This window comes from Pituophis catenifer, unplaced genomic scaffold, assembly GCF_029215685.1.
Source record: "Pituophis catenifer annectens isolate HBS135680 unplaced genomic scaffold, rPitCat1.0.hap2 SCAF_14, whole genome shotgun sequence".
Classification (NCBI taxonomy): Eukaryota; Metazoa; Chordata; class Lepidosauria; order Squamata; family Colubridae; genus Pituophis; species Pituophis catenifer.
Genome location: NW_027256894.1, coordinates 21,850,993 through 21,874,337, shown reverse-complemented (window position 1 = coordinate 21,874,337; position 23,345 = coordinate 21,850,993). Strand labels below are relative to the sequence as shown.

The window sequence follows — 23,345 nt, the reverse complement described above, 5'->3', positions numbered from 1 at the left end:
GCGACATCCCAGTTGTGGAGGCCACCCAGCCGACGCTGCTAAAGGAACGGAGCCCGATTCCGATCAGCTACGGACAATCCTCCGGACGGATCTGCCCAACTTTGGAATGCCATATTTTTAAATTCTGCAAAACGAGCCAGAGTGCCAAGAGGAAAAGACTGAATCGTTGCCCAGATTCCACAGCCAGGTTTTATTTAGCTTTAAAATAATTTTTTTTAAAAAAACACAAAATAGCAAAGCGCCCACCTAAATAATTTTCAGATTTCCATCTATTAGATTTTTCTTGACCAGGAAAAAAAAAAGAAGTATCAAAACACTTTCGGACAACCGACACCGTAGCTGTCGCAAGGAGAAATCTTAGACGGGACAATCGTAAACGTGTATTTCTTGATCGTCCCCAACGGAGACGATTTTTGAGCCGTTTCCGTTGTACTGCACGCCCCAGACCTACGGGCGGGAGAGAAGGGCCCAGCAAGTTAGAAGGAAGGGCAGCCGGGGGATGGGCTGCCCCAAAGACCACCTCCAGCTCTTGAACCTCCCTACCTGGTCTTGATGGTCAAAGAAGGTGTGGGCGCAGGTCCTGGATGGCACGTCCCAGACTTTGACCGTTTTGTCTGAGGAGCTGGAATTTTTAAAGAATATAGGATGGGCTCGCTTAATTCCCTTATCTACAGGAGTCCTGCCGCAGTTGCTTATAAAAGTTACGTCCGCTTATGGAAAGTATTGATTAGATTTCTCACCTGCCTTTTGTACAATTAAAGTTCGTTGATTGGTAGATGTGGATGATAAATCTAGCAATGGCCAATTTTGGAGAGATTCCTTCCTTCCTCCCCTCACCTTATCTTCCTTCCCCATCATTCCTTCCCACCCTCTCATTTTCTCTTTCCTTCCTCCTATTCCTTCATCTTTCTTCCTTCCGTCCATCCTTTCCTCATCTTCCTACCTTCTCCCCCTTTTATTTTCTCTTTCCCTATTCCTCTCTCCATCTTTTTCTTCCGTCCTTCCTTTCATTTTCCTACCTTCCCCTTTTATTTTCTTTCCCTATTCCTCCCTCCATCTTTATCTTTTTTCCTCATCTCCCCACTTCCTTCCCTCCTCCCGCTCCTTCCTTCATCCGTCTTTGTACCTTCTGTCCTCTCCTTATCTTCCTTCTCCTTCCCTCTTCCTTCCCTCTCTCTGTCTTTCCTTCCTTCCGTCCCTCAAATCTGTTATAGTTGTAGACAGAATATATAACATTCTACTCACCTGGAAACAAAATGGGTATCATCGGGGCAAAAGGCTACATTTAATACCCAAGATCCATGTCCGCTCAGAGTGCCTGCCAAGTTGGCATGCTGTCTGTTAATTCAGAAAACAGATTCTGGGTTAGATGAAAAAAGATCTTAAAATGATTTTCAGAATGCACAGAATGCCCCCCCCCCAAAAATCCCAAGACACTTCTAACGAAAGAGGTAGGAACAGACAGTCCGAACTAACAAGCTATCAATGACAGCTTGTAACTACAGGTAGACTTCTGAGATAGGAAGGAGAGACCCTGCCCATTTTCAGGAGTGTTAATTCCTTGGATTCAGAAAATTCAGGAGCTGGAAGCAGAAATTCAAAGGAGGCACGGGGAACAAAGCTGGCGGGAGGATTTATTGAGAAGGGAACTGAAGTGGTAGATGGTGGGTTCAACAAAGATATCACTCACACGTCATATATCTTGATGTAGCCATCATCCGATGCTGTAACAAGCAGCTGAGAATCTGGAGAAAACGTCAAGGAACGGATAGGCATGGCGTGACCTGAAGCGGAAGAGAGAATCAATCGTCTTCTATCTTTGGCTGCTTGAAAGGCGATTTGCATCTTGCGTCTATAAATCAGTTGAACTACACCCAAAAATGTTTAATATATATATAAACATCTAAGAAATCAGGAGTTCCAAACCTCACCTTCCAGCGTGTGGACAAGTTTCCCCGTTGCAATATCAAAAATATTGATAATCCCGTCAATCGCTCCGCTGGCTAGATATTTTCCATCTGGACTCTAATAAAACAATCAGAAACCGGTATTGAGCCCTGCCCTCTTTCTCCTACACCACAAGAAGCCAAGATAGTCACACCACACACTACGCCTCTCCACCTTTTTGCCATTTACACAGGGTGAAATTTGGGGACTGAGCTTGATTACATTTTAATTTAGTACAGAGATCTTCAAACTTGGCAGCTTGAAGACTTGTGGATTTCAACTCCCAGAATTCTCCAGCCAGTTATCCACAAGTCTTCAAGCTGCCAAGTTTGGGGACCCCTGGTTTAGTAAGCAGCTTGAAAATCCAGATAGAATTATTTGCAGTTCATATTGTTCAAATGGCCTAAATGGGTTAAGTCATAAAACCAATTAACCAATTGTGTTTTGTGAATGCACCTACCAGCTAGAATGGAGAAGAGAAACGAATCGCACAGGATAAGTATGGACGCTACCTATCTAATCAACAGGTGGAACTTTAGGATTTCAGTGAAAGAAAAATCAGCTGTGGACCTCTGAAAAGCACAAAATACACCAGCCCTGATTAAGAGGGCACTGCTACATCCAATGAGGGGGCTAAAACCATTATAATTCAGCGCAAAGTATCTGGGACGATCTTGCAGAGTGGGAGTGATAATAACAGGTGACAATGTAGGCTTATTAAAAGACAAACCAAGCATCTTACGTAAGCGATACTTAGGATGAATTTCCCTCGAGTGTCCAAGGAATATTCCTTTTTTCCCGTCTCAACACCAAATATGTTGACTTTTCCGATGTGGCTTCCGGTTGCCACGTACTGGGAATCGGGAGAAAAAGCCAGCGACCAAGCGTCCACTGCAGGAAAGGAAGCGGACAAAACTCTTGAGATATCCAGTAATGAGTACATTTATTTTTGTTGTGCAATATTTGCCAACAGGTCTGGCAAGGAAGCAAATTATATTCTGAATAAGCAAACAGGAATTAGTAAAGCTATTTTCAGTATTGATTAAGTCTTTTTAACTGGATCTGAGCTATGAGCTTATTGTTTATTGCTTATTGTGAATACATGCCCCAAAGTTGCTTCCCCACCCCCACCCCCAAAAGGCAACTAGACTTTTTTTGTTCTTGTCCAAGAAACTTCTTGGATTAGAAGCGAAATATTTTCAAAGGAAAAAAACAAACAAACAAACAAGGAAGTCCAGAGTTGCCTTTTTGGATAAAGCACCTTTGGGACAACTGTGCCCTGGATGACTGAGAATCTCCAGAGAATATTCACACTGTCCTCTTTATTTGTTGACTTATAATTAATTAAAAAATAAAACAACAAAACCTTCACTGCAATAACAAAGGCAGCCATACTCTTTCATCTACTAATTAAAATGGATAGGCCACAAGTAAATGACATTTGCTCAGTTCCCAGGGATGGGTTGAACGTTACCTGGCCCAGCATCTATTGATCTGATCTGTTTGCCAGTGTCCAAGTCCCAAATGCGGATGTGAGCATCTAAGGAGCTGGACGCAGCAACGGTGCCTGTATGACTAATGTCCACAGAAACGACACCCAGCTGATGGCCTTCTAAAGTCCACTTGAGGTCCAGCTTCTCCTCATTCCTTGGAGAAACAAAAAGAAAGCATTTTTTCCCCTAAAGAAGAGGAAGTGGTACGCCTATCAATCATTGCCATGTGGTGTATCCAGCGATGCTTCCTGAAATTCCATTCCTGATACATACTCGGCTCCCAATATCATATTTTCCTCCCAAATCTGGACTAACAGTGTGGTCCTTGTCTGATTACCATTATCGAATCCAGAATTACATTCATAATATTATGACAGTTGTTAAGCAGGTCCCGCATGTGTGATCCCCCCACCTGATTTTTACAGAAGTTGTTACGCGACTGCTGTAATCGTTGAGCAAATCATCATGAAATAAATACATTTTCACCACTGGGTGCTTTTTGCCAGAAATGGGCAAAAAATATTGAAAAATCAGAGTCATGTGTCTGCAGAACACTCTGAACAGCTGTAAATAAGAGCTGGTTGCCAAATATCCAAAATGGAAACATAGAGGGTCTGGGGTAGGGGGGGCGGGGTTGTGCAGCAAAAACAAGTCATAACTTGAAAAACAAGTCATAAGTAGCTCTAGGGAGATCTGTTCTAACTTCAAATAGTCTCTAAGTGGCAGGTTGTTAATTTGAGGATTACCTGCATGTACTTCTCTTACTTGTTTAATACTACACAGCCTCTTTAGAAAACCTCCTGGAATTTACCATTTCCAGACTTTCACCAGATCATCCAGAGAACCTGAGATTACGGTCTCCGAGCCGTCGTTTCTGTTTTTGCCCCAAGCAACCGACCAAATTGCATCGTCGTGCGCTAAGAGAGAGAGAGAGAAAAAAGATGATTCCGTTAGCCTCTCCAAAGAAACAAATTCCACTGAGCAAAGCCAGCCTCACCAGCACGAAATCTGAAAAACCCTCCACAAGGGAATTCCAGGCTTTGATGATTTGATGCTTTTGGGATCCTGTCCCTTCCCCATCGCACAGCTCGTTCTGGTGGACCACACCTTCTACCTGTGAAAAGCATAGCTGGCTTGACCCTCCCCACATGTTATGGATCCCCCTCTGTTAAGGAGGTCCATCTGGAGGGACCAAGAAGAAGAGCCTTCTCCATGGTGGCTCCCTCCCTGGGGGACATCATCCCCACGAAAATAAGATGGGCTCCCTACTTGGTAGGCTTCTGAAGATATAGATTTGCCAGTGGATCCAGGAACTCCAAGATGATACAGAGGCCATCAAGGGGTTAGTTTGATTGTTGTTGCCAGGCAACGGGGACCTACTGAGGTCTGTATTGGGGATTTATTACAGATTTATCGCTGTAAACCACCCAGAGTCCACCATAAGCAAGTTGGGCAGCCATAGAAACATTCTTAATAAATAGAATACATATCTATAAATGTTCTTAATAAATAGAATAAATATATACTTTTTCAAAAGAAGGGATATCCTCGTTTCATCCGTGACCTTTGGATTCCTGAACCTGCCACCTTATTTATTTTTTAATTCATTTCATTTTTATGAAATTTATTGGCCGCCCATCTTTATCACCAGGTTAACTCCTTAAAAAGCACAAACACACCAAACACAATTTAGAAAAGCAGAATTTCCTTACCTTGTTCTTGCTTGAAGAGAATGCTATACTGAAAGGGGGGGGGGAGAAAAAACACAAGAACCAATCAGCCCCTCCTCAATCCTCTTTCTTATAACACGTGTGAAATAACACAACTGGGTGCCTCCTTACCTGAGTTGTCATTGTTTTTCTCTCTCACACACACACAAACCCACTGTGTGCATCAAAGCTCTGGAAGAAGAGGAAAGTGCTGAGGGGAGAAAAAAATATTTGATATATTTGATATCTTTTGATATATATTGATTATATATATATATATTAAAGAAAGAAGCAGACATTCTGCGAGCTCGGAACTTAAAATTTTAAAATAATTAAAAAAAATTATTCTACTAAGCTTTCGTCAGCCATCTACTGACATCAACAGAGTATTAAACTACCATTACAGAGATCTCTGCCTTTATATGCCATTAATCAATTTGGGCCTTGCGCGTGTAATAGGCCCTTCCAGTCGTCTCCCACTTGTAATCAGCTGTGTTGTTTTTGCTCTCATCATGCTGGATGATGGAGGCTTGATTCCTATTGTTTCCTCCCTCCTAGCTTGCTTATCAGTGGGGGATCATGTTAGCCTGTCAGCCATTGCAATTTGCTGCCTTGTCCGTGACCTTGTGGTCACCCAGATTCGTTTCTCATTAATCCTATCTGTTACAGTTTGAGACAGTGTGTCTTGACATATATATGAGATTTTTGCGGGTGTTTGTATGTAGGTCTTTGATTATTCGGGTTTTCTCCCGCGTAAAATTGGAAGTGTCTTGGCGACGTTTCGATGAAGTCTCATTCATCATCTTCAGGCTGGTGTTTTCGGCTTCGTGCTTCTAGGAGCAATGTGTGATCGCAGCTGTTTCTTCCTTTTAACTGCCAGTGGGGGTGTGAACTGATTGGGTGGGAGCTTGGCTGTGTTCTGATTGGGTGGAGGTGTGTTCTGATTGGTTGGGGGCTTGTCTGTGCTCTGGCCCCCACTGACAGTTAAAAGGAAGAAACAGCTGCGATCACACATTGCTCCTAGAAGCACGAAGCCGAAAACACCAGCCTGAAGATGACGAATGAGACTTCGTCGAAACGTTGCCAAGACACTTCCAATTTTACGCGGGAGAAAACCCGAATAACCAAAGACCTGCATATATATCAATGCACACGCCCATATACATACACACCATCAATTCCCCCATTCCATTTTTAAACTTACCATGGAAAAGATACACCAGGAAGCCAAGAACATGATTAAAAAGCCACAGGCCCAGATGTGGGGCAGGAGGGGGGGAGGGGTTGCCAGGCCGAGGACCCCCAGATGTGGGAGGGGGAGAAAGAAGGGGTTGCTATGGAAACCGACGCCCCCCCCCATCCGCTCGCTCCGCTCCCCCAGCAACTCACCCGCCGGGGCTGCCCGTCGCCGCGCAACGCTGGTGGCGGCCGCTGATGACGACACGCCTTCGCCACCGAGGCGACGGCCAGAACGGCGCGGGGAAAGGGGTGTGGGAAACAGGCAAAGCGCTCTCTGCTGCCCCTGGGCGGCGCGGCAGAGAATCGCAAGGACCGCTTCCTTTGGCGCCTGGATCGCGGGGCTTTCGGTTGGGGAAGGTGGCAGCGCTTCCCCACCCGCCGTGGTCCCTCGGAGCGCCGGTAGAGCAGGGGAGGGGTCCCAGGAAGCCTTTCTCAGCCCCCCGCCCCCTTCCTCCCTTGCCAGGCCGAGCAACCCTGCAGGTCTTGCAACCCGGGAATTGCATTAGGGACCCAGTGCATGCGCGTGCATGAGTGTGCATGCCGTGCATGCATTGCACACGTGTGTGTCCCCCTGCTTGCAATGCAAAGCCTTTTGCTTTCTGCATCTTAACTCATTCGAGGTCGGCGTCTTGGATTTTCCTGGCTGGAGCCCCAAATAAGCGCCCCCCACCCACCCCCAAGCTGGAAAGGGCAGCTTGCATGGTCTCGCACCTCTCCCGCGCCCTGCTGAAGCCGGCCTTCCAGCACCCCCCCCCCCCCCAGAGCCTGCTCCATCCCTGAAAAAGAGACCCCTCTTTGCCCCCCCCACTCTTAGGGTCCCCTTCCTCACGGAGAAGGAGAGCAAGGGGCCCTCCTTTAACGGTCGTAAGTCGAGGTCTCCCTGTAACAGGTCTCGGCTTTTCGGGGGGCTTCAGTTGCCCCCCCCCCCCCGGAGCAAGGCCAGCCCGTCTCCTGCTCCCCAGCCTGCCTCTTCCCTTCAGGGGGGGAAAAAAAATCCTAACCAGGATTTGCACATCTGGATCCCTCCTGCCCCACATCTGTAGCTGGGCTGCCTGGCCCTGGCCAGATGTCTTTTGGTTTCCATGCCTGAGTCAGCATGGCAGATTCTTCTTCCTGGGGGAAAACGTAGAAAGAGACTCCAAGGAGCCCATTGGCCTTTCGTTGCGCATCCTGGAACATTCACGTCCTTTCCAAATGCCTTTGATATGCCTCATAAACCTGGTTGGGACCAGCTGGGGGGAAAAAATGGGAAACTTTAAAAGCAACATCATCAATGCTTCCGCCCTTCAGCAAATCTCACTGACAAAAGGAACAGAAGAGCAACCCAGTAATGCTTGAATAAAAATGAAGCGCCCTTTTTCTCCCTGTTAGCACGGAAAGCTTCCCGGATTCACACATCTTCTGTCTGTTCAGCCTTTTGATTTTGATTTTATCAGCCTTAACATCCTCTGTTGATCTGAAACAAATGATCCGCTTTCTTTGAGATTAAATGACGGGCACAGCTTTGGCAGAGCCAAAAACATCTATTTCTGAAACCCCAACAGCAATCGGAAGAAAAGTTATTTCTCGGTGATTCTTCAGCAGGTGGACAATTTGGGATCGGAGCTGATAAGCCCAGCACGAATCTTGGATCAAAAGATTGGGATAGTCATCAGATCTTTCCTTTAGATATAGATTAACAGAGTTGGAAGGGACCTTGTAGGTCATCTAGTATTGATTGATTGATTGATTTGATTTATATGCCGCCCTTCTCCCGAAGGATCCAGGGCGGCTCACAACAATAAAAAACAGAGAATACAAAAGTTAAAAGACAAAACAGAATATCCAATAAATAAGGTTAAACGTGGGAATACCAATTCAGATTGAAGATTTAAGAATTTAAAAGGCTACAAAATCAGTTTAGAGTCAACCCAGGCCCGCCCGTTGGAAGACCTGAAGGTTCGGAGGTCGGGGATTATCCGGAGCTCCAGGGGTAACGTATTCCAGAGGGTTAGTAGTACAACTCGCCCACCCAAACAGGAGACCCTACACCTGTGATGGCGAACCTATGGCAAGCGTGCCAGAAGCCACAGGCCCAGAAGTACCCTCTGTGGGCACGCAAGCCATTGCCCCAGTTCAGCTCCGCCGTGCATGCACTGCACCTCCCGCCAGCCAACTGGTTTTCAGGTCTCTGCCGCACATGCAGGGGGTGCATGGTGTGGGGGGGCATGCAGGGGGCCTCGTGCGCATACGTGGGGGGCATGCGCACATGCGCAGGGGGCAGGGTACATGCGGGGGGTGTGCACACATGCACGGGGCGCCTGAGTGATGTAGGAGGCTAATGCCTCCTACTAAGGCAGCATTTAACATCCAGCTGCCTGCAATTACTGCGAGTTCAAATCTCTCCAGGCTCAAGGTTGACTCAGCCTTCCATCCTTTCTAAGGTGGGTAAATTGAGGACCCGGTTTGTGGGGGCAATAAGCTGACTTTGTGTAAAATATACAAAAGTTTGAAGGCTATTGCTTAACGCATTGTAAGCCACCCTAAGTCTCCGGAGAAGGGCGGCATATAAAAATAAATAAATAAATGCGGGTGGGCTGCATGAGCATTGCCTTTTGGTGGTTCGGGCTTTGGGCACTCAGTCTAGAAAGGTTAGCCATCACTGCCCTACACCATTTCTGACAAATAGCAGCCCAATCTTGTCCTATCTTTAATCTTTGTGTCCAGTCTTTAACCTTTGTGATGTTCAGGTTGAGTTTGCCTACTGAGACTGGATTTTTTTAAAAAAAATCACGTAATCCCAACGCACCTATGAGGTCGATCAACCGACCTTCGGACGGCTGTCAGATTATTCGTTCAATTAAAAAAATAAACCCGGAGCTCCTTGAAGGGCAGCTTACATTTTGTCTCCCAGAACTGAACTGTCCAATTACATATCGGACCCTGAAGTTGACGCAGATAATAATTTTTGATAACGTCTTTTCAACCCATCTGGAGTTAGTTGGAGGTTTTAAAAAAGCATCCCCTTCGTTCCCTTGGGGGGAATTCGGATCTTTCCTAATGTGCAATAATTGAGATAATTGGCTATATGGGGTTTCTCATTAGGACAGGAAGACGGGCTAACCTTTCATGGACAAATCTCATTTAGGGAGATGAGATAAAGAAGCTCCCTTTGGCATATGGAGCTGCTGTTTTACGGGAGATGAGGATAACGGGGCTTTTTGTAATCTGTTGGAGGATGCGGAACAAAGGTTCATTTGCAAACAGTTCTATTCAGCTTTATTCTCCCAAAGCTGCTTTTTCCAAAAGGCAACTGGACTTCCTTGGGTTTGTTTTTTTTCCCCCCTTGAAAACATTTCGCTTCTCATCTAAAAAGCTTCTTCAGAACTTCAAGGGGGAAAAAAACCCCCAAGAAAGTCCAGTTTCCTTTCAAAAGAAATCACCTTTGGGACAACCATGACTTGGATGACTGAGAATCTCCATAGACATTATTCCAGCTTTATTAATTATTTGCATCATATTATCTAAGGAGCAAGCTGACAAGAAAACTTTTAAGAAACTCTTGAGGTGCAAGGCCAGCTATTTGAAGCGATAAACTTAGTAAATGTTTTGTTTAAAATATTGCTGGTTTGGATGTAAGGAGGATAAAAGGTATTTATTTATTTATTATTGTGATTTATATGCCGCCTTTCTCCCGAGGGACTCAAGGCGGCTTACAAAATGACAATTTCCAATACAAATCACAACAAGATAAAAATTAAAATCAACACCCCAATTAAAACAGTTTAAAATTATAACAGTGTACACCCAATTCATTCCTAGAATGAATTCAGACTTCTAATAATCTCTGCAGCTTTGTTTGTTCTCTCAGCTTCTTCTAAGGCAGTGTTTCTGGATCTCGGGAACTTGAAGATAGGTGGACTTCAACTCCCAGAATTCCTCCAGTCAACAGTCTAACGTACTCAACTACATCTAAATTCAGCATCTAAATCTCATCCCAGGGAGATGATAATATACCGCTTCACAGTGCTTCACAGCTCTATTCTAAGCAGTTTACAGAGTCAGCCTATTGCCCCCAATAAACTGGGTCCTCATTTTATCCACCTCGGAAGGACGGAAGGCTGAGTCAACTTTGAGATGGTCAGAATTGAACTGCTGGCAGTGGGCAGAGTTAGCCTGCAATACTGCATTGCATAACCAGAGCACCACCATGATCATCTGAGAACGCATCCTGTTATCATTGCTATCCTTCCAGAGCTGCAGAGTCCAATAAGATCAGGAACAGCCAGTGAGAGTCAAAAAAGTCAAGATGTCTGTCACTGCATGCTCAAAAAGTCCGCCTCTTTTATATGCACCACACTGAAAGGTGAAGGACACACCCTGGATAAGAGATGGATAATAATGACACTTGAGCTGATGTGCTCACCAACCCAACTCTTGCCACGTTAGCAAGCCATGATTTTCTCTGCATTAAGCATACTCCATAGCAAACACGATTCGTGCCCTCGGAGATGTCCAGAGGGCCTGGTGAGAACATATTGGCAGCCACAATGGTCCCTCCTCCTGCTCAAATCGGGAGATCAATTTAATAAATCAAAATAATTGCAGTGCCCATCAAAATCAGGGGGGGCTTTCACTGTATCTGGGGGGGGGGGAGGGAGCTGTCATCTTGAATGTTTTGACTATAATCTGCAAACAGTTGTGTTCATTTTTGCCACTGAGAACACCGACAGATATTCCAAGACGTTGGAAAGAAAAAACAACAGCCTCAAAGAAGTGGCTTTATTCTATTTTTTTTTTCTGCATTTTTTTACAGGGCCCATTGCTATTGCTGCTGCTGCTGCTGCTGCTGCTCCGGGTGCAAAACGCAATGACAACGGTGTCATTTTAATGAGGGCCTCGTGCACAATGAGCGGCATGGCAGAAGTGCCCAAACGCTTCTTGGGTTGCATCCGTCAGATTACATTTCCCCGCTTGTCACGTCGTGGGGGAGCCCCTCCGTCCATTTAATTTGTCAGCGAGATGTACGACCGTCCTTCCTGCCTTCCAGATGGATAATTTATCTGTGTCGCAGGCCATTTTTCACCTTTCTCCTCCTGCTCCAACTTTGGATTTATTCCTGCCATCTCTTGCTTGGCTGGCACCTTCCTAATTCGTCACCCCTCCTGGGTGATCATTCCTGACTCCACCATCGCCGGTCAATAAACCCTGGGGTGGGGGAGATATTCAGAGAGCCATTAGGGAAGGATGATTGAGTGACCCCTGGCTCCAGCTGTAGCACCGCACACACGGTCCTTTTGTCTGCCCAGGCCTTGCCAAAAAAGAAAAGAGAGAGAGATGGATGAGATCCATCTGTAGGGGAGAACGGAGGGCCAGTGGGAGGGGTGGGATGGGGCGGGACGGACAGGTGAAATAAAAAAAGTGATGAAGAGGCACAGAAATACATTTCTGGATCTTAAATATTGTAAGCTGTCCGGTGTGTATTTGTGCGTGTGTGTGTCTGTGTGTCCCATGTGTGAGTTGGGCGGCGATATAAATTTGTTTAATAAATGAAATAAATAAAAAGCGGAGCCTGATTCGGAGGCCGTGGGGATGAATTTTATTTTCTTGAAAACGCGTCCCCCCCCCCGGGATACAGGTGGCTGGAGGGTGAGGACACCTGGATGGAGGAGAGCAGAAACCTTGGCATGGCCTTCCCTTCCTTTCCCTTCCCTTCCCTTCCCTTCCCTTCCCTTCCCTTCCCTTCCCTTCCCTTCCCTTCCCTTCCTTTCCTTTCCTTTCCTTTCCCTCTCCTCTGTCCCTCTCTTTCTTTTTTTCTTTCTTTCTTTCTTTCTTTCTTTCTTTCTTTCTTTCTTTCTTTCTTTCTTTCTTTCTTCCTTCCTTCCTTCCTTCCTTCCTTCCTTCTTTCTTTCTTTCCTTCCTTCCTTCCTTCCTTCCTTCCTTCCTTCCTTCCTTCCTTCCTTCCTTCCTTCCCTATCCTACCCTCCCTGGATTTTGGACATTAAACCTGGATAACACTTTCTTTTAATCAACTACATCTATCATCCCCTACTTTGCTCCCTTCCCTTCTCCTTTTCCCTTCCTCTCCTCTCCTCTCCTCTCCTCTCCTCTCCTCTCCTCTCCTCTCCTCTCCTCTCCTCTCCTCTCCTTTCTCCTTTCCTTTCCTTCACATGCCTGCAGTTTGAGGCAGGATGGCGATTATGTTTTTCTGTACCAGGACGAGCTCAAACCGGGGGTCCTGTCTGAAGACAGGAGAGAAGAAACCATTTCTCCTCTTGATTCAGCATTCTCTGTTTCCTTTGAAACCTCCAGTCCTTCTGTGGCTGGATTCCAAATGCAATTTTGGCTCTCGTGGATGGAAAAATGGCCTGGCCATCCAAGCAAGAAAGGATGGATGGGGGAAGACGAAATCCAGGGCTGTGAATGTCGGAGTGCTGAAGTGTATGAAGAGCAGTTGCAGGAACTGGGGATGTCTAATGAAAAGAAGGACCAGGGGTGACATGATAGCAGTCTTCCAATATTTGAGGGGCTTCTACAAAGAAGAGGGAGTCAACCTATTTTTCAAAGCAATGAATGGAAATTTATCAAGGAGAGAAGCGATCTAGAACTAAGGAGGAATTTCCTGACAGTCAGAACAATTAACCAGTGGAACAGCTTGCCTCCAGAAGTTGTGAATGCTCCAATACTGGAAGCTTTTAAGAAGAGACTGGAAACTATATCATTTGCCTGAAAGGGTATAGGGTTTCCTGCCTTTAGCAGGGGGTTGGAGTAGAAGACCTCCAAAGTTCCTTCCATCTCTGTTAGACATCAGAGTATAAACTGACAGAAAAGACCACTCCTTATTAGCACTGATGTTGTTACCTAGTTGGGTCATAAAACGTCTACAAGAAAACAACCCAGCTCAGAGAGCACCAAGGACCCCATATTCTTCCTCTTCCTCTTTCTCCTCCTCCTTCACTCTGCAAATCCCACTCCCTTCTAGCACTGACGATGTTACCTAGTTGGGTAATGAAACAGCTGCAGGAAAACTACCAAGCTCAGAGAGCACCAAGGACCCCATAATTCAACCCTGAGCTACAAATATTCTCCTTTATCTGTTATTCTGTGTTCTATATTCAGCCCAAATATCCACACTAGAACGGAGGGAGGGAAGGCGAAGTGGCAGGGAAGATGCTGGGAAAACCCACTTCCTTCTCTCGGATTTTGGAGATGCTCCCCCCCCCCAAACCCCCTTTGCACCATCCAGCGCTGGGCAGAAGGGGCAAGTGGGGTTGGTGGCTTCTCCCCCTTCCCCATGTCATCGCCTCCTTCTCGGCCCATGAATCTTCCCGCTGCCTCCCAGCTGCAAAGCGAGGTACAATTGGGGAGTGGGGGGAGGGCGCTGCGAAGAAAGGCAGGGAATCCCCTTTTGGGGGGGAAAGACCCAGGCGGTCGGTGGCTGGCCTGGCAGGATGATGGGGAAGGGGATGATGGATGGGGGATGAGGAAGGAGGGCGCTGCTGGCGGGGCGCGTGGGTGGCTGATGGATGATGGGGTGGGGTGGGGTGGGGGGAGTCGGAGGCGTCGCTTGTGTGCCCCGAGCGGAGTGGGGGGGAGAGATAGAAAAGAGGCAGATGGATGGATGGGTGGATGGGGAGGGAGGGAGGAGGAAGAGGGAGGAGGGAGGGAGGGAGGGGTGGGTAAAGGAGTCCTTTGGCCAGTTCGCGGTGCGGGACAGACGGAGGGAGAGCTCCTGCACTTCGCCTCGCCTCGCCTCGCCTCGCCTCTCGTCCCGTCTTTGGTCCTGTCCTGCCTCGCCTCCGCCAGCCATGCCCAACTTCGCCGGGACCTGGAAGATGAAAAGCAGCGAGAATTTCGACGAACTCACTGAAAGTCCTGGGTAAGGCGCGAGGGGAAAAAGGATGGATGGTAGCCCAGCGAGGAAGGCTCGGGTTTCCAAGGCTTATCCAAGGCGCTAGGCATCAAGGCGGCGGCTGGAAGAAACCCCGGCCAATTTACACACACACACACACACACCAGCCGTGTTGGGTTTACTCGCGAGTCAGCCGGGGAGGGAGGGAGGGAGGGAAGGAAGGAAGGAAGGAAGGAAGGAGGACGGAGGCAGCCACACGGTTCTTGGAGAGGAAGCGCACTTGGCGCTGGCAGGGAGGAGGAGGAGGAGGCAGAAGAAGCGAGTCCAAGGCGCGTGAGAACGGGGCCAGAGGACTTTCTGGAGGGGTATCCTCGCGGCTGGAGCCGGGCTCGGAGCGCTGCTCTTCCGTGGCCCCCGCTGTGCTTCCCTATCCCGAAGAAGAGGTTTTAGACACGAAGGGGAAGGGAACCCAGGTTTCCTCTGGCCAAGGGAGGGGGGGGGCACTTGAGAGCAGGGATTCTTCACCTGCTTAGATCCCCCTTGTCATTGGGGCAGCTCTTGAGGTCCCAGGTCCCCCTACCCACCCAACAGCAGGGCTGGGTGTGTATGTCATCCGTGGGGGAAGCAAGCTGCGTGGAAATGGACCTTTGGGTAAGGGCAGTCCATCCTTGGCGCCCACAGGGCTCCCTGTCCTGTTAACGCCCCCCGCCCTCGCCCATGTCTACCCAGGTGAGTGAACGCCATGCTGCGGAAAGTGGCGGTGGCCGCCGCCCTCGAAGCCCCACGTGGAGATCCGCCAGGACGGGGACCAGTTCTACATCAAGACCTCCACCACCGTCCGCACCATGGAGATCAGCTTCAAAGTAGGGGAGAGCTTTGACGAGGAGACGGTCGATGGAAGGAAGTGCAGGGTAAGTAAGACCTTCCAGGCCGTTGACATTCAAGGGGAGGGTGGGGTCTTGGGGCTTCTTCTTCTTCTTCTTCTTCTTCTTCTTCTTCTTCATCTTCTTCTTCTTCTTCTTCTTTCTTCTTCTTCTTCTTCTTCTTCTTCTTCTTCTTCTTCTTCTTCTTCTTCTTCTTCTTCTTCTTCTTCCTTCTTCTTCTTCTTCTTCTTCTTCTTCTTCTCCTTCTCCTTCTCCTTCTCCTTCTCCTTCTCCTTCTCCTCCTCCTTCTCCTCCTCCTCCTCCTCCTCCTCCTCCTCCTCCTCCTTCTCCTTCTTCTTCCCAAGGTTGAGTTTTGGGCAACATTCCCAGAAGAGGACAAATGTCCTGGAGATAAGAAGCTCCTCCTAAAGCAGAGGGGTCCAACCTTGGCCACTTTTAAGACTTGCCCAAGGGCTGAGAAATTCTGGGAGTTTGAAATCCCCCAAGTTTCAAAGTGACCACGTTTGGACATCCCTATCCTAAAGTTAAAAAGTGTCCTCCGATCTAGAACAGTTCCTTGGAACTTCTTGAGAACAACGCAGAAAGGTTGGGCCATTTGTCCTCTTCTAGGAGAACTTTTTGAAGCCAAGATGGATGATTTGACAGCGTGTCTCCCCAAAAAATTGTGCTGGAAACACCACACCATGCAAAAACCCATGGGGGGTGGGGGAAAAAGAGTTGGTGGGATGAGTTGACCCTATCTAGCCCCAGACGTCCCATTGGAGTGGTATCCGACACGAAGACGGCTGCCCTGTTCAACTTTGGAGGTAGCAAATCCAGTGGATTATCTCCATAATCCAGTGGTAAAATAGAGCAAGATTCCCAAGAGGCTGCAAAGGCAAAGAAATGTTTTCTTGTGCACCTTAAACCCAGATGCAGACATACACCCCCCCCCCCCAAATAGGGAAGTCAGTCTAGGTGAATTTTGCTCTCCCCGCAAGCCACAAACCAGGGGATTAATTTCTTGAACAAGCAATTTTGAAAAAAGCAAAAAATTTGCTATTCTTTTGTGGCAAACCAGAGCCACAAAACCTTTCTCGCTTCCTCCTTTGGGGATCTTCTAAGAAACGAACAACAACCGGCTTGCTCTCCATGACGGGCTGATGAATCAGGATTTTGGGCAGGAAGGTTTCACTGTGGCTTTCCTGTCATCAAGCATCCCTGGGAATTTGGACGCTGGACATCCCCGTCCAATGGCCTGGCTTTGAGATTTCCCCTCCGGCCTCATCCAACATGCTCCTCCTACCATGTTTGCACTTCGGAAATTTCTTTCAGGTTGGCAGTTTTCTGAATAACTGCCCAGTTTGGCAAGTGATGACCTCTTTATTATTATTATTATTATAAAAGCATGCAAGTTTGGTTTGGCTTTGGGGAAGATTTTGAGGGATGTCTAATTCCTGTTTGTGGGGAAATATATGGAGGGGAACCTCAGCGGCTGATTCTTGGCAGCTGGCAAAGTGAAGAATAGCTCATGAATGAAGCAAACATACAAGCGAATGTCTAATGCAGAGGTCTTCAAACTTGGCAGCTTTAAGACTTGTGGACTTCAACTCCCAGAATTCTCCAGCCAGCAGAGCTGGCTGGAGAATTCTGGGAGTTGAAGTCCACAAGTCTTAAAGCTGCCAAGTTTGAAGACCTCTGGTCTAATGTCTAAGGATGTTGCAGGATCCGATGTGGGTCAGTTACCGGGACCACAGATTTTGTCTTCCAAGCTTTTGGGCTCCTCAGGGAAGTTCTCCTACCAGAGTGTGTGTTAGTGTGTTAGAGAGAAGTTCCCTGAAGATGGGGCTCCAGCACGAGTCCAAAAACTCAGAAGACAAAAACTCTGGTGACCGACCCAGATCGGATCCTGAAGAATGTGTATTTTTGAAGTTCTAAGAAGAGATTGGAGAGACATTTTGTCTGAAATGGTATAGGGTCTCCTCCTTGAGCAGGGGGTTGGGTTGGTCCCTTCCAACTCGGGTATTGTTATTCTTATGATGATCCAGCATTCTTAAGCGTTTTGTGTGTGTGTGTGTGTGTGTGTGTGTGTGTGTGTGTGTGTGTGTGTCTTTGAGTCAGTATTACCTCCTCATGATTGACAGAACAAGTCCCTAGAATTTTCTTGACCAAGATTTTTGGGAAGCGGTTGGAAGCTCTTGTCTTCCTCCTCCTAGGGTGCGAAAGGCACCGGGTGCGAAGGTCACTCAGTTGGCTTTGTGCCTAAGATGGGACTAGAACTAGAACTCACCAGCTCCTAGTTTCTGCTGCACTTCTTGGAAGTGGTTGGGGAAATGGAATGTTGAACCAGAGCTGGCTGGGGAATTCTGGGAGTTGAAGTCCGTCCAAGTGGTCAAAATTGAGAAACACTAGTATCTTAGGGCAGGGATAAGACTGAGAACGGGGTATCACCGTCTTGTCTGTCCATCAGTTTAAAGAGAAAGATCATGATTAAATGGAATTTTGGGGGGATCCTAGATGAAAAGAGAGAATGGGGAAGCCACAAACAGCATTATAAAAGAGTTAAATAAGGTGTGGCGTGCCAAAAAAAAAAAGCCACAAGAGGAATAAGTCATGTTCCTGGAAACGATCAGAAGAATTATACCCCAATTTCATGTGGGTTGTGGCTTGATCCAATGATCAATTCAATTTTTTAAAAAAACTTTAATTGTCTTAAGATGCCTGGAGCAGCAATTTTCCCAAACTCTAAATGGAACCACCAGCCAAATCTTTGGCTGAAGGAATCCAGCAGGGCAAACTTTTCTTTCTGGCTGGGCTTGTTTACTTAATCTGGTCTGATGAAATCTGGCATTAAATTCATTTTTTTAAAAAAATAAATTTAATGATAAAAGTCTGTCTGGGATGTTTCCAGGAGAAAATATAAGCCTCAATTCTGGGAGGTCTGGAACTTCAGATGCAGAAACATCTGCCCAACTACCAAGATCTGACCCACAGACATTCCCTCACCCCACCCCTCTTGATTCTCTCTAGAGTTTCAGCCTTAAGTTTTTTCCCAGCCCTAATTGGAAGTTAGGCCCTTCTGAGCTGCCCACAGAATTGTAAAAGGTGCTTTGTTCTGCCTGGCATCTGCTGCATGGATGGAAGCTCATTTGCAGGTGTTGTCCTAATATCTGACCTCCCCTCCCGTCCATCGCGAGGGGCAAATATTTTCTTGCAGAGTTTAGCCACTTGGGAAAACGAAAACAAGCTTTATTGCAAGCAAACACTTCTGGATGGCCAAGGTCCCAAAACGTACTGGACAAGAGAACTGGCTGGAGATGAGCTGATTTTGGTAAGAGTTTTGAGCTTTAAGGACAGCTGAGCAAGTCCCACCACCTCCCCAAGAGAAGAGCTGCTCTCAATATTTGGATAGCATGCTAAAAAAAAAAAAAAAAAACCACCACCAACCCCTAAATTTAAACTGGGTTGAGCACAGCCTTTTCACAATTCCGTTCTGTTATATGCAACCTTGGAATTTGAATGACAACGTTCAGCCCAGGATAGAAAGGCCAAATTCTTAAAAAGGCTTGAATTCTCACATTCACTCCCTTGTTTTTTTTTTTAAAGGTGCACTGGAAGTGAAAGGGTACAGCCTCTTAATTCCTACACCCCCTCCTCACCCCTGTGAAGTCTGTTCCACTGGGAGAAAATTGCAATGAGATTTCGACCTCCATCTGAACATTTTTAATGATTTTCCATAAGCCTCCAGGCCTGTTGGCCCGGGATTTATTTATTTATTTTAATTTTAATTTGTATACCGCCCTTCTCCCAAAAGGGACTCAGGGCGGTGAACAGCCAAAATTAAAATACATACAATACAAAAGTTAAGATAATTAAAAGATGAAATGAAGAAGGGAGTTAGTTCCAAAATTGGTTATCACCAAAGGAAAAGTTTTCAGTTACGAGAACAGGTCTTGTCCTCCTCCCTTCTCTAGCTCACTCACTCAACACACATACATACACAAAGGCCCACGCGTCATATAGTGGAACGCAGACCAAGGAACCTTCTCCCAAACTGAGCGCCACAGGTCAAAACATTCCAACGTAAGATCTGAAAGTCATCAGGCACAGGGGGTGTGTGTGTCTCCAACCTTGGCAACTTTTAAGACTTGTGGACTTCAATTCTGGGAGTTGAAGTCCACAAGTCTTAAAACTACCAAGGTTGGAGAGCTCTGATCTGGCATCTCTCTTTGATCTGGAGTGATGCCAGCATTTCCCCCCCACCCCTTTAAGCCATCACTTGGGCCCAAGCTAGCTTGAATCCCGCATGTTCTGAAGAAGCACGACAAGACCCAACTCTGAGCAGTACAGGTAGTCCTCGACTTAAGGACCAAAATTGAACCCGAAATTCCTGTGGCTAATTGAGACAGTTGTGCTTTTTGTCTCACATTAGGGCCTTTCTTGCAGTGACGGTTATTAAGCAAATCACGGCAGCTGTTCAGTTAGCCACACGGTTGTTAAGGGAATCTGGTTTCCTCCTTTTGAGTTTGCTTGTCAGGAGGTCACAAAAAGATGATCACGTGATCATTGCAAGCGTCATAATAAATAGGAGTCGGTTGCTAAGTATCTGAATTTTGACCCTGGGGAGGCTGCAACTGTTGGCGAGTGTCACCTTTTTTCAGTTGCCGTTGCATGGTCACTGAACCAACTGGTCTTAAGTGGAGGGCTACCTGTGGATGGAATTGAAGGTGTTCAAACTCAGCAAAATTGTGCACCTGCTTTGGAGGTCTTCCAAATTCTAGGTACATCCCAGCAAGGCAAGAACTCCCGTCTTTCCGAGAATTAGGAGACCAGATGAGGCATTTCTTCAGAGACTTTTGAACCTTAGGAGGAACGACGTTAGAAAGTCTCCAAGTAGGACGAAGGTTCAACAGCTTCTTCCCAAACTGGGTGCCTTCTGCAGAGATGTTGGCTTCTTGGTCTCAAACCAGCAAAGTGCACCCCTCGCCCCCCACCAAGCACGGTCTTCCCTACAAAAAAACTTAACGGAAAAATCTTCTCCTGGTTTCAGGTTCTCTCCTTTTTTCCTCCTCTTTGCAGACCTTTGGCGCCGATGACGTTGTGTGCACGAGGATTTACACGCGAGAGTGAAAAAAAGACCAACCTGCCCTCCCTTCCCCCCTCCCCTTGCAGGAAAAGCCGGAGGATCAACAGCAGGTGGTTGTGAACACAAGTCCTGCCGAGTAAACATCCTCGCGTGTTGTTTTAACGGGCTGGCCTCCTGCGTGATCGTACATGTCGTTGCAAATCCCAGCTCGCCGGCCCTATCTCGAGATCCCCCCCCCCGTTTTGCTTAGATGGCGAATCCAGGTCCCCGTAGGTTTTGCGTGTGCGTGCATGTGTGTGTGTGTTTGCGGGTACAAACCCCCCCCCCCTTTCACTTCCCTGCCACTGCTCACTGGTATTTATATAGCTTCACATTTGTACAATCCGAGCAGTGATGATTAAAATCCCTTGGTTCTTGTCCACCACGCTTTGCAAATCGATCGCTTCTTTTACTTATCAAAGTACATCCAGACAAGTCAAACGACGCAATGGGAGGGGTAGAAGCTCCAAACTGACACCTTTGCTACGACAGGTGTCTTACCTGCTTGTTTTAGCTGGTTTTTTTTTTTTTAAAAAGCAGCTGCAATTGCTCCGTGCTGTGCTTTGCACAAAGCCTCACTTTTTTTTTCTTTTTAACTTAAGGAATTTGTTGCTGTAAAAAGATTAGTGGAAATCACTCCCTATAGACCAGGGTTGTTGTTCTCCGCCGCGCCCCCCCCCCCCATCATAGTTAACTACCTAATTATGGCCTCTTATCAAATTGGGGAGTATTTCAGGTCAAGCCGCAATACACAGGCCTGTTGTAATCATACACATCCGTGTGTTTTTCAGGTGACTGGAGCAGTTCTGCCCCCTGATTTAATTTTTGCAAATGAGAACATTGATCTTAATCTGGAAAGAATAATTGGAAGAGAATATTTGTAGCTCGGGGCCGAAATGAGGGGTTCCTGGGTGCTCTCGGAGGTTGGTTGTTTTCTTGCGGATGTTTCATGACCCAACTAGGTAACATCATCAGTGCTTAAAAAGAGCAAACCCCCCACTCCCTTCCAGCACTGATGATGTTACCTTGTTGGGTCATGAAATGTCCGCAGGAAAACCACCAAGCTCAGAGAGCACCAAGGACTCCAAAAAAAAAACCTCTTTAGGTTCATCTGTGCAGAACAGCCTTTTATGCAAAAATTTCCTGAATGTGGAAAACTAGCAACTTAAGGAAACATTTCTCTGTTTTCAATGGTCTCATGGCATTTCCTTAAGGTACAAATGTGCAAATGCAGGATTTCGCTTTTCCAGGCTGAGAAACACACGGATGAGAATCCACGTTCTGGGAAATCGGAGAGACCATGACAAAAACCTGCCTTCCATCTAATTGATGCAATTATTTCCCCCCATTATCTGCTTCTATCACATAGACATTTTCAAGCTGGAAACTATTTTAGGAACTCTCTAGTGCCGGACCCCCAGATCCTGTGTCTCTTTCAGACATTTGAATGGGGGAGGGGGAAAAAAACAAAACACTTAACCAACAATTTAATTTTTATGGAAACTATCCAGTTCACCATTAAACTCTTTCTGAATCAGAGGAAGTTCCCAAAGGCCTGGCCACAGAACGAAAGCTCGGCGAATATTTTCCTTTTAATGATTTTTGTTTTTTAAAGGCAGCATTCACGCAGAAGGGATGGGGCAGCTCCCTTAATTGTGTGACATTCCCTCCTTAGGACAATCGGCTGCTTCATCTGCCTTCGACCCCAATCCTTAATGAAAAGGGAAGCCCTTCGTGGCTAATTTGGGTGGCACCGTTGTGGGGCACAGGTTCACAAAACCGAGGCAGTGGCCTGTAAAATTAAGTCTGAATTCATTCAGGCCGCGTTAATTTTATGGACACTTTGAACTCGGCAATTCTATTTTATGGGGCGTATGTGTGCGTTTGTGTGTGTGTGTGTGTTTATCCCAAGCTTGTCATTCAGAAGCTGACCTAATTAAGAGATAAGGACACTGGGCCAGATTTTGTATGACTGTTTCACATGCTCCCAAAAGAATAAATAAATAAATTGCCAGGCTGGTATTTAAGGGGGAAAAAACAAAACAAAACAATGTTCAGAAGGATTCGGAAATATTTCCAAATGGATTCAAACATCAACACAGAGAGAGGGGGAAACCCCAACCCACCCCGACTCTCTGATCACAAGGCAAACAAAACAATATTGGTCTTGGATTCACATCGTGCCTGGTGCACACACACGAGTTAGCACGCTGAGGTTTATGGGCTGAGTTTTCACACTGGAGGAACTCTATCGACATTCGGTGCACACCCTCCCTGCTGGCAAGTCCATTCTGTCCTTATTAAAAATCCTTTCAGCTGGTGAGCCGAACAGGAAGAAAAATAAGGAGAATTTTTGCCGGCTTTTCAACCTCTCCGAATCGGAAGTAAACACTGACAGGCACTCTCAAATGCCCTTTTAACAGGATGACAAGAGTCGGAAGGGGCCTCGGAGGTCTTCTAGTCCAACCTCCTGCTGAAGCCAGAGATCCTATTATCATCTCAGACGAATGGTGGCCTGATCTCTGGTTCAAAACCTTCAGTGATGGAGCAACCACGACTTCTAAGAAGCAAGCTATTCCGTTAACTGTTCTCACGGTTAGGAAGTTCTCAGTTGCTTCTCTCCTTGATGAGTTTCCACCCGTTGCTTCTTGTCCTGCCTTCAGGTGCTTTGGAGAAGAGCTTGACTCCCTCTTCTTTGGGGAAGCCCCTGAGATATTGGATGACTTGCTATCATGTCACCCATGGTCCTTCTTTTCACTAGACTAGACATACCCAATTCCTTTTAAAAACACAAATGCCCCCATCCAGTTTAGGTAACTTTTCCACACTCCATACAAATAACCTTTACGGCACATCCCCCCAAACTGGTCAACGGCTCCAGAGTTGTGAACATAAAACAACAAAGGGAAGCCACGGATCTCAAGGCACTCTGCAAATGAACCACTATGCACCAACGGAAGAGAAGGTCTCAAGCTCGGCTTGGTGCTCTCTGAGCTTGGCTGGTTGGTTGCAGACGTTTCAGGACCCAACAAGGTAACATCATCCATAACTAATGATCACTATATCAACCCCACCCGGCCACTGAAGGCGTTACCTAGTCGGGGAATGAAATGTTTGCAACCAGCCATGCTCATGTTT

The 23,345-nt window shown here is 46.8% G+C and overlaps 2 protein-coding genes across 3 annotated transcripts; one reads left to right on the top strand and one right to left on the bottom strand.

Moving 5' to 3' along the window:
• Window positions 1-171: 171 nt before the first annotated feature.
• Window positions 172-6,628, bottom strand: SKIC8 (SKI8 subunit of superkiller complex). Of its 2 annotated transcripts, none has more exons than XM_070953483.1 (11): window positions 6,539-6,628; window positions 5,282-5,360; window positions 5,153-5,180; window positions 4,252-4,357; window positions 3,422-3,594; window positions 2,690-2,838; window positions 1,932-2,025; window positions 1,691-1,784; window positions 1,246-1,338; window positions 544-622; window positions 172-447 (listed from the first exon to the last, which is right to left on the bottom strand). In XM_070953483.1, the coding sequence occupies exons 2-11, from the start codon at window positions 5,291-5,293 to the stop codon at window positions 358-360; spliced, it is 918 nt and encodes a 305-aa protein (XP_070809584.1). In that variant the 5' UTR covers window positions 5,294-5,360; window positions 6,539-6,628; the 3' UTR covers window positions 172-357. The 2 variants fall into 2 exon arrangements, with proteins under 2 accessions (XP_070809584.1, XP_070809585.1); XM_070953484.1 differs by lacking the exon at window positions 6,539-6,628 and adding an exon at window positions 6,354-6,482.
• A 7,547-nt stretch (window positions 6,629-14,175) lies between these two features.
• On the top strand, window positions 14,176-20,256 carry CRABP1 (cellular retinoic acid binding protein 1). Its single transcript, XM_070953669.1, is given in 5 exon segments — window positions 14,176-14,246; window positions 14,949-14,991; window positions 14,993-15,130; window positions 18,300-18,413; window positions 20,162-20,256. Coding segments are annotated over 5 exon segments (417 nt in total). The 3' UTR covers window positions 20,213-20,256.
• Window positions 20,257-23,345: the final 3,089 nt, after the last annotated feature.

What these genes read in the sequence shown, in the direction of transcription:
- SKIC8 (XM_070953483.1), bottom strand. An exon ending in ACTTGTCCACACGCTGGAAG is followed by an intron (nt 1,785 to 1,931) that starts GTGAGGTTTGGA and finishes CTTCCGCTTCAG; the next exon opens with GTCACGCCATGCCTATCCGT. An exon ending in TCTTTGACCATCAAGACCAG is followed by an intron (nt 448 to 543) that starts GTAGGGAGGTTC and finishes TCCCGCCCGTAG; the next exon opens with GTCTGGGGCGTGCAGTACAA.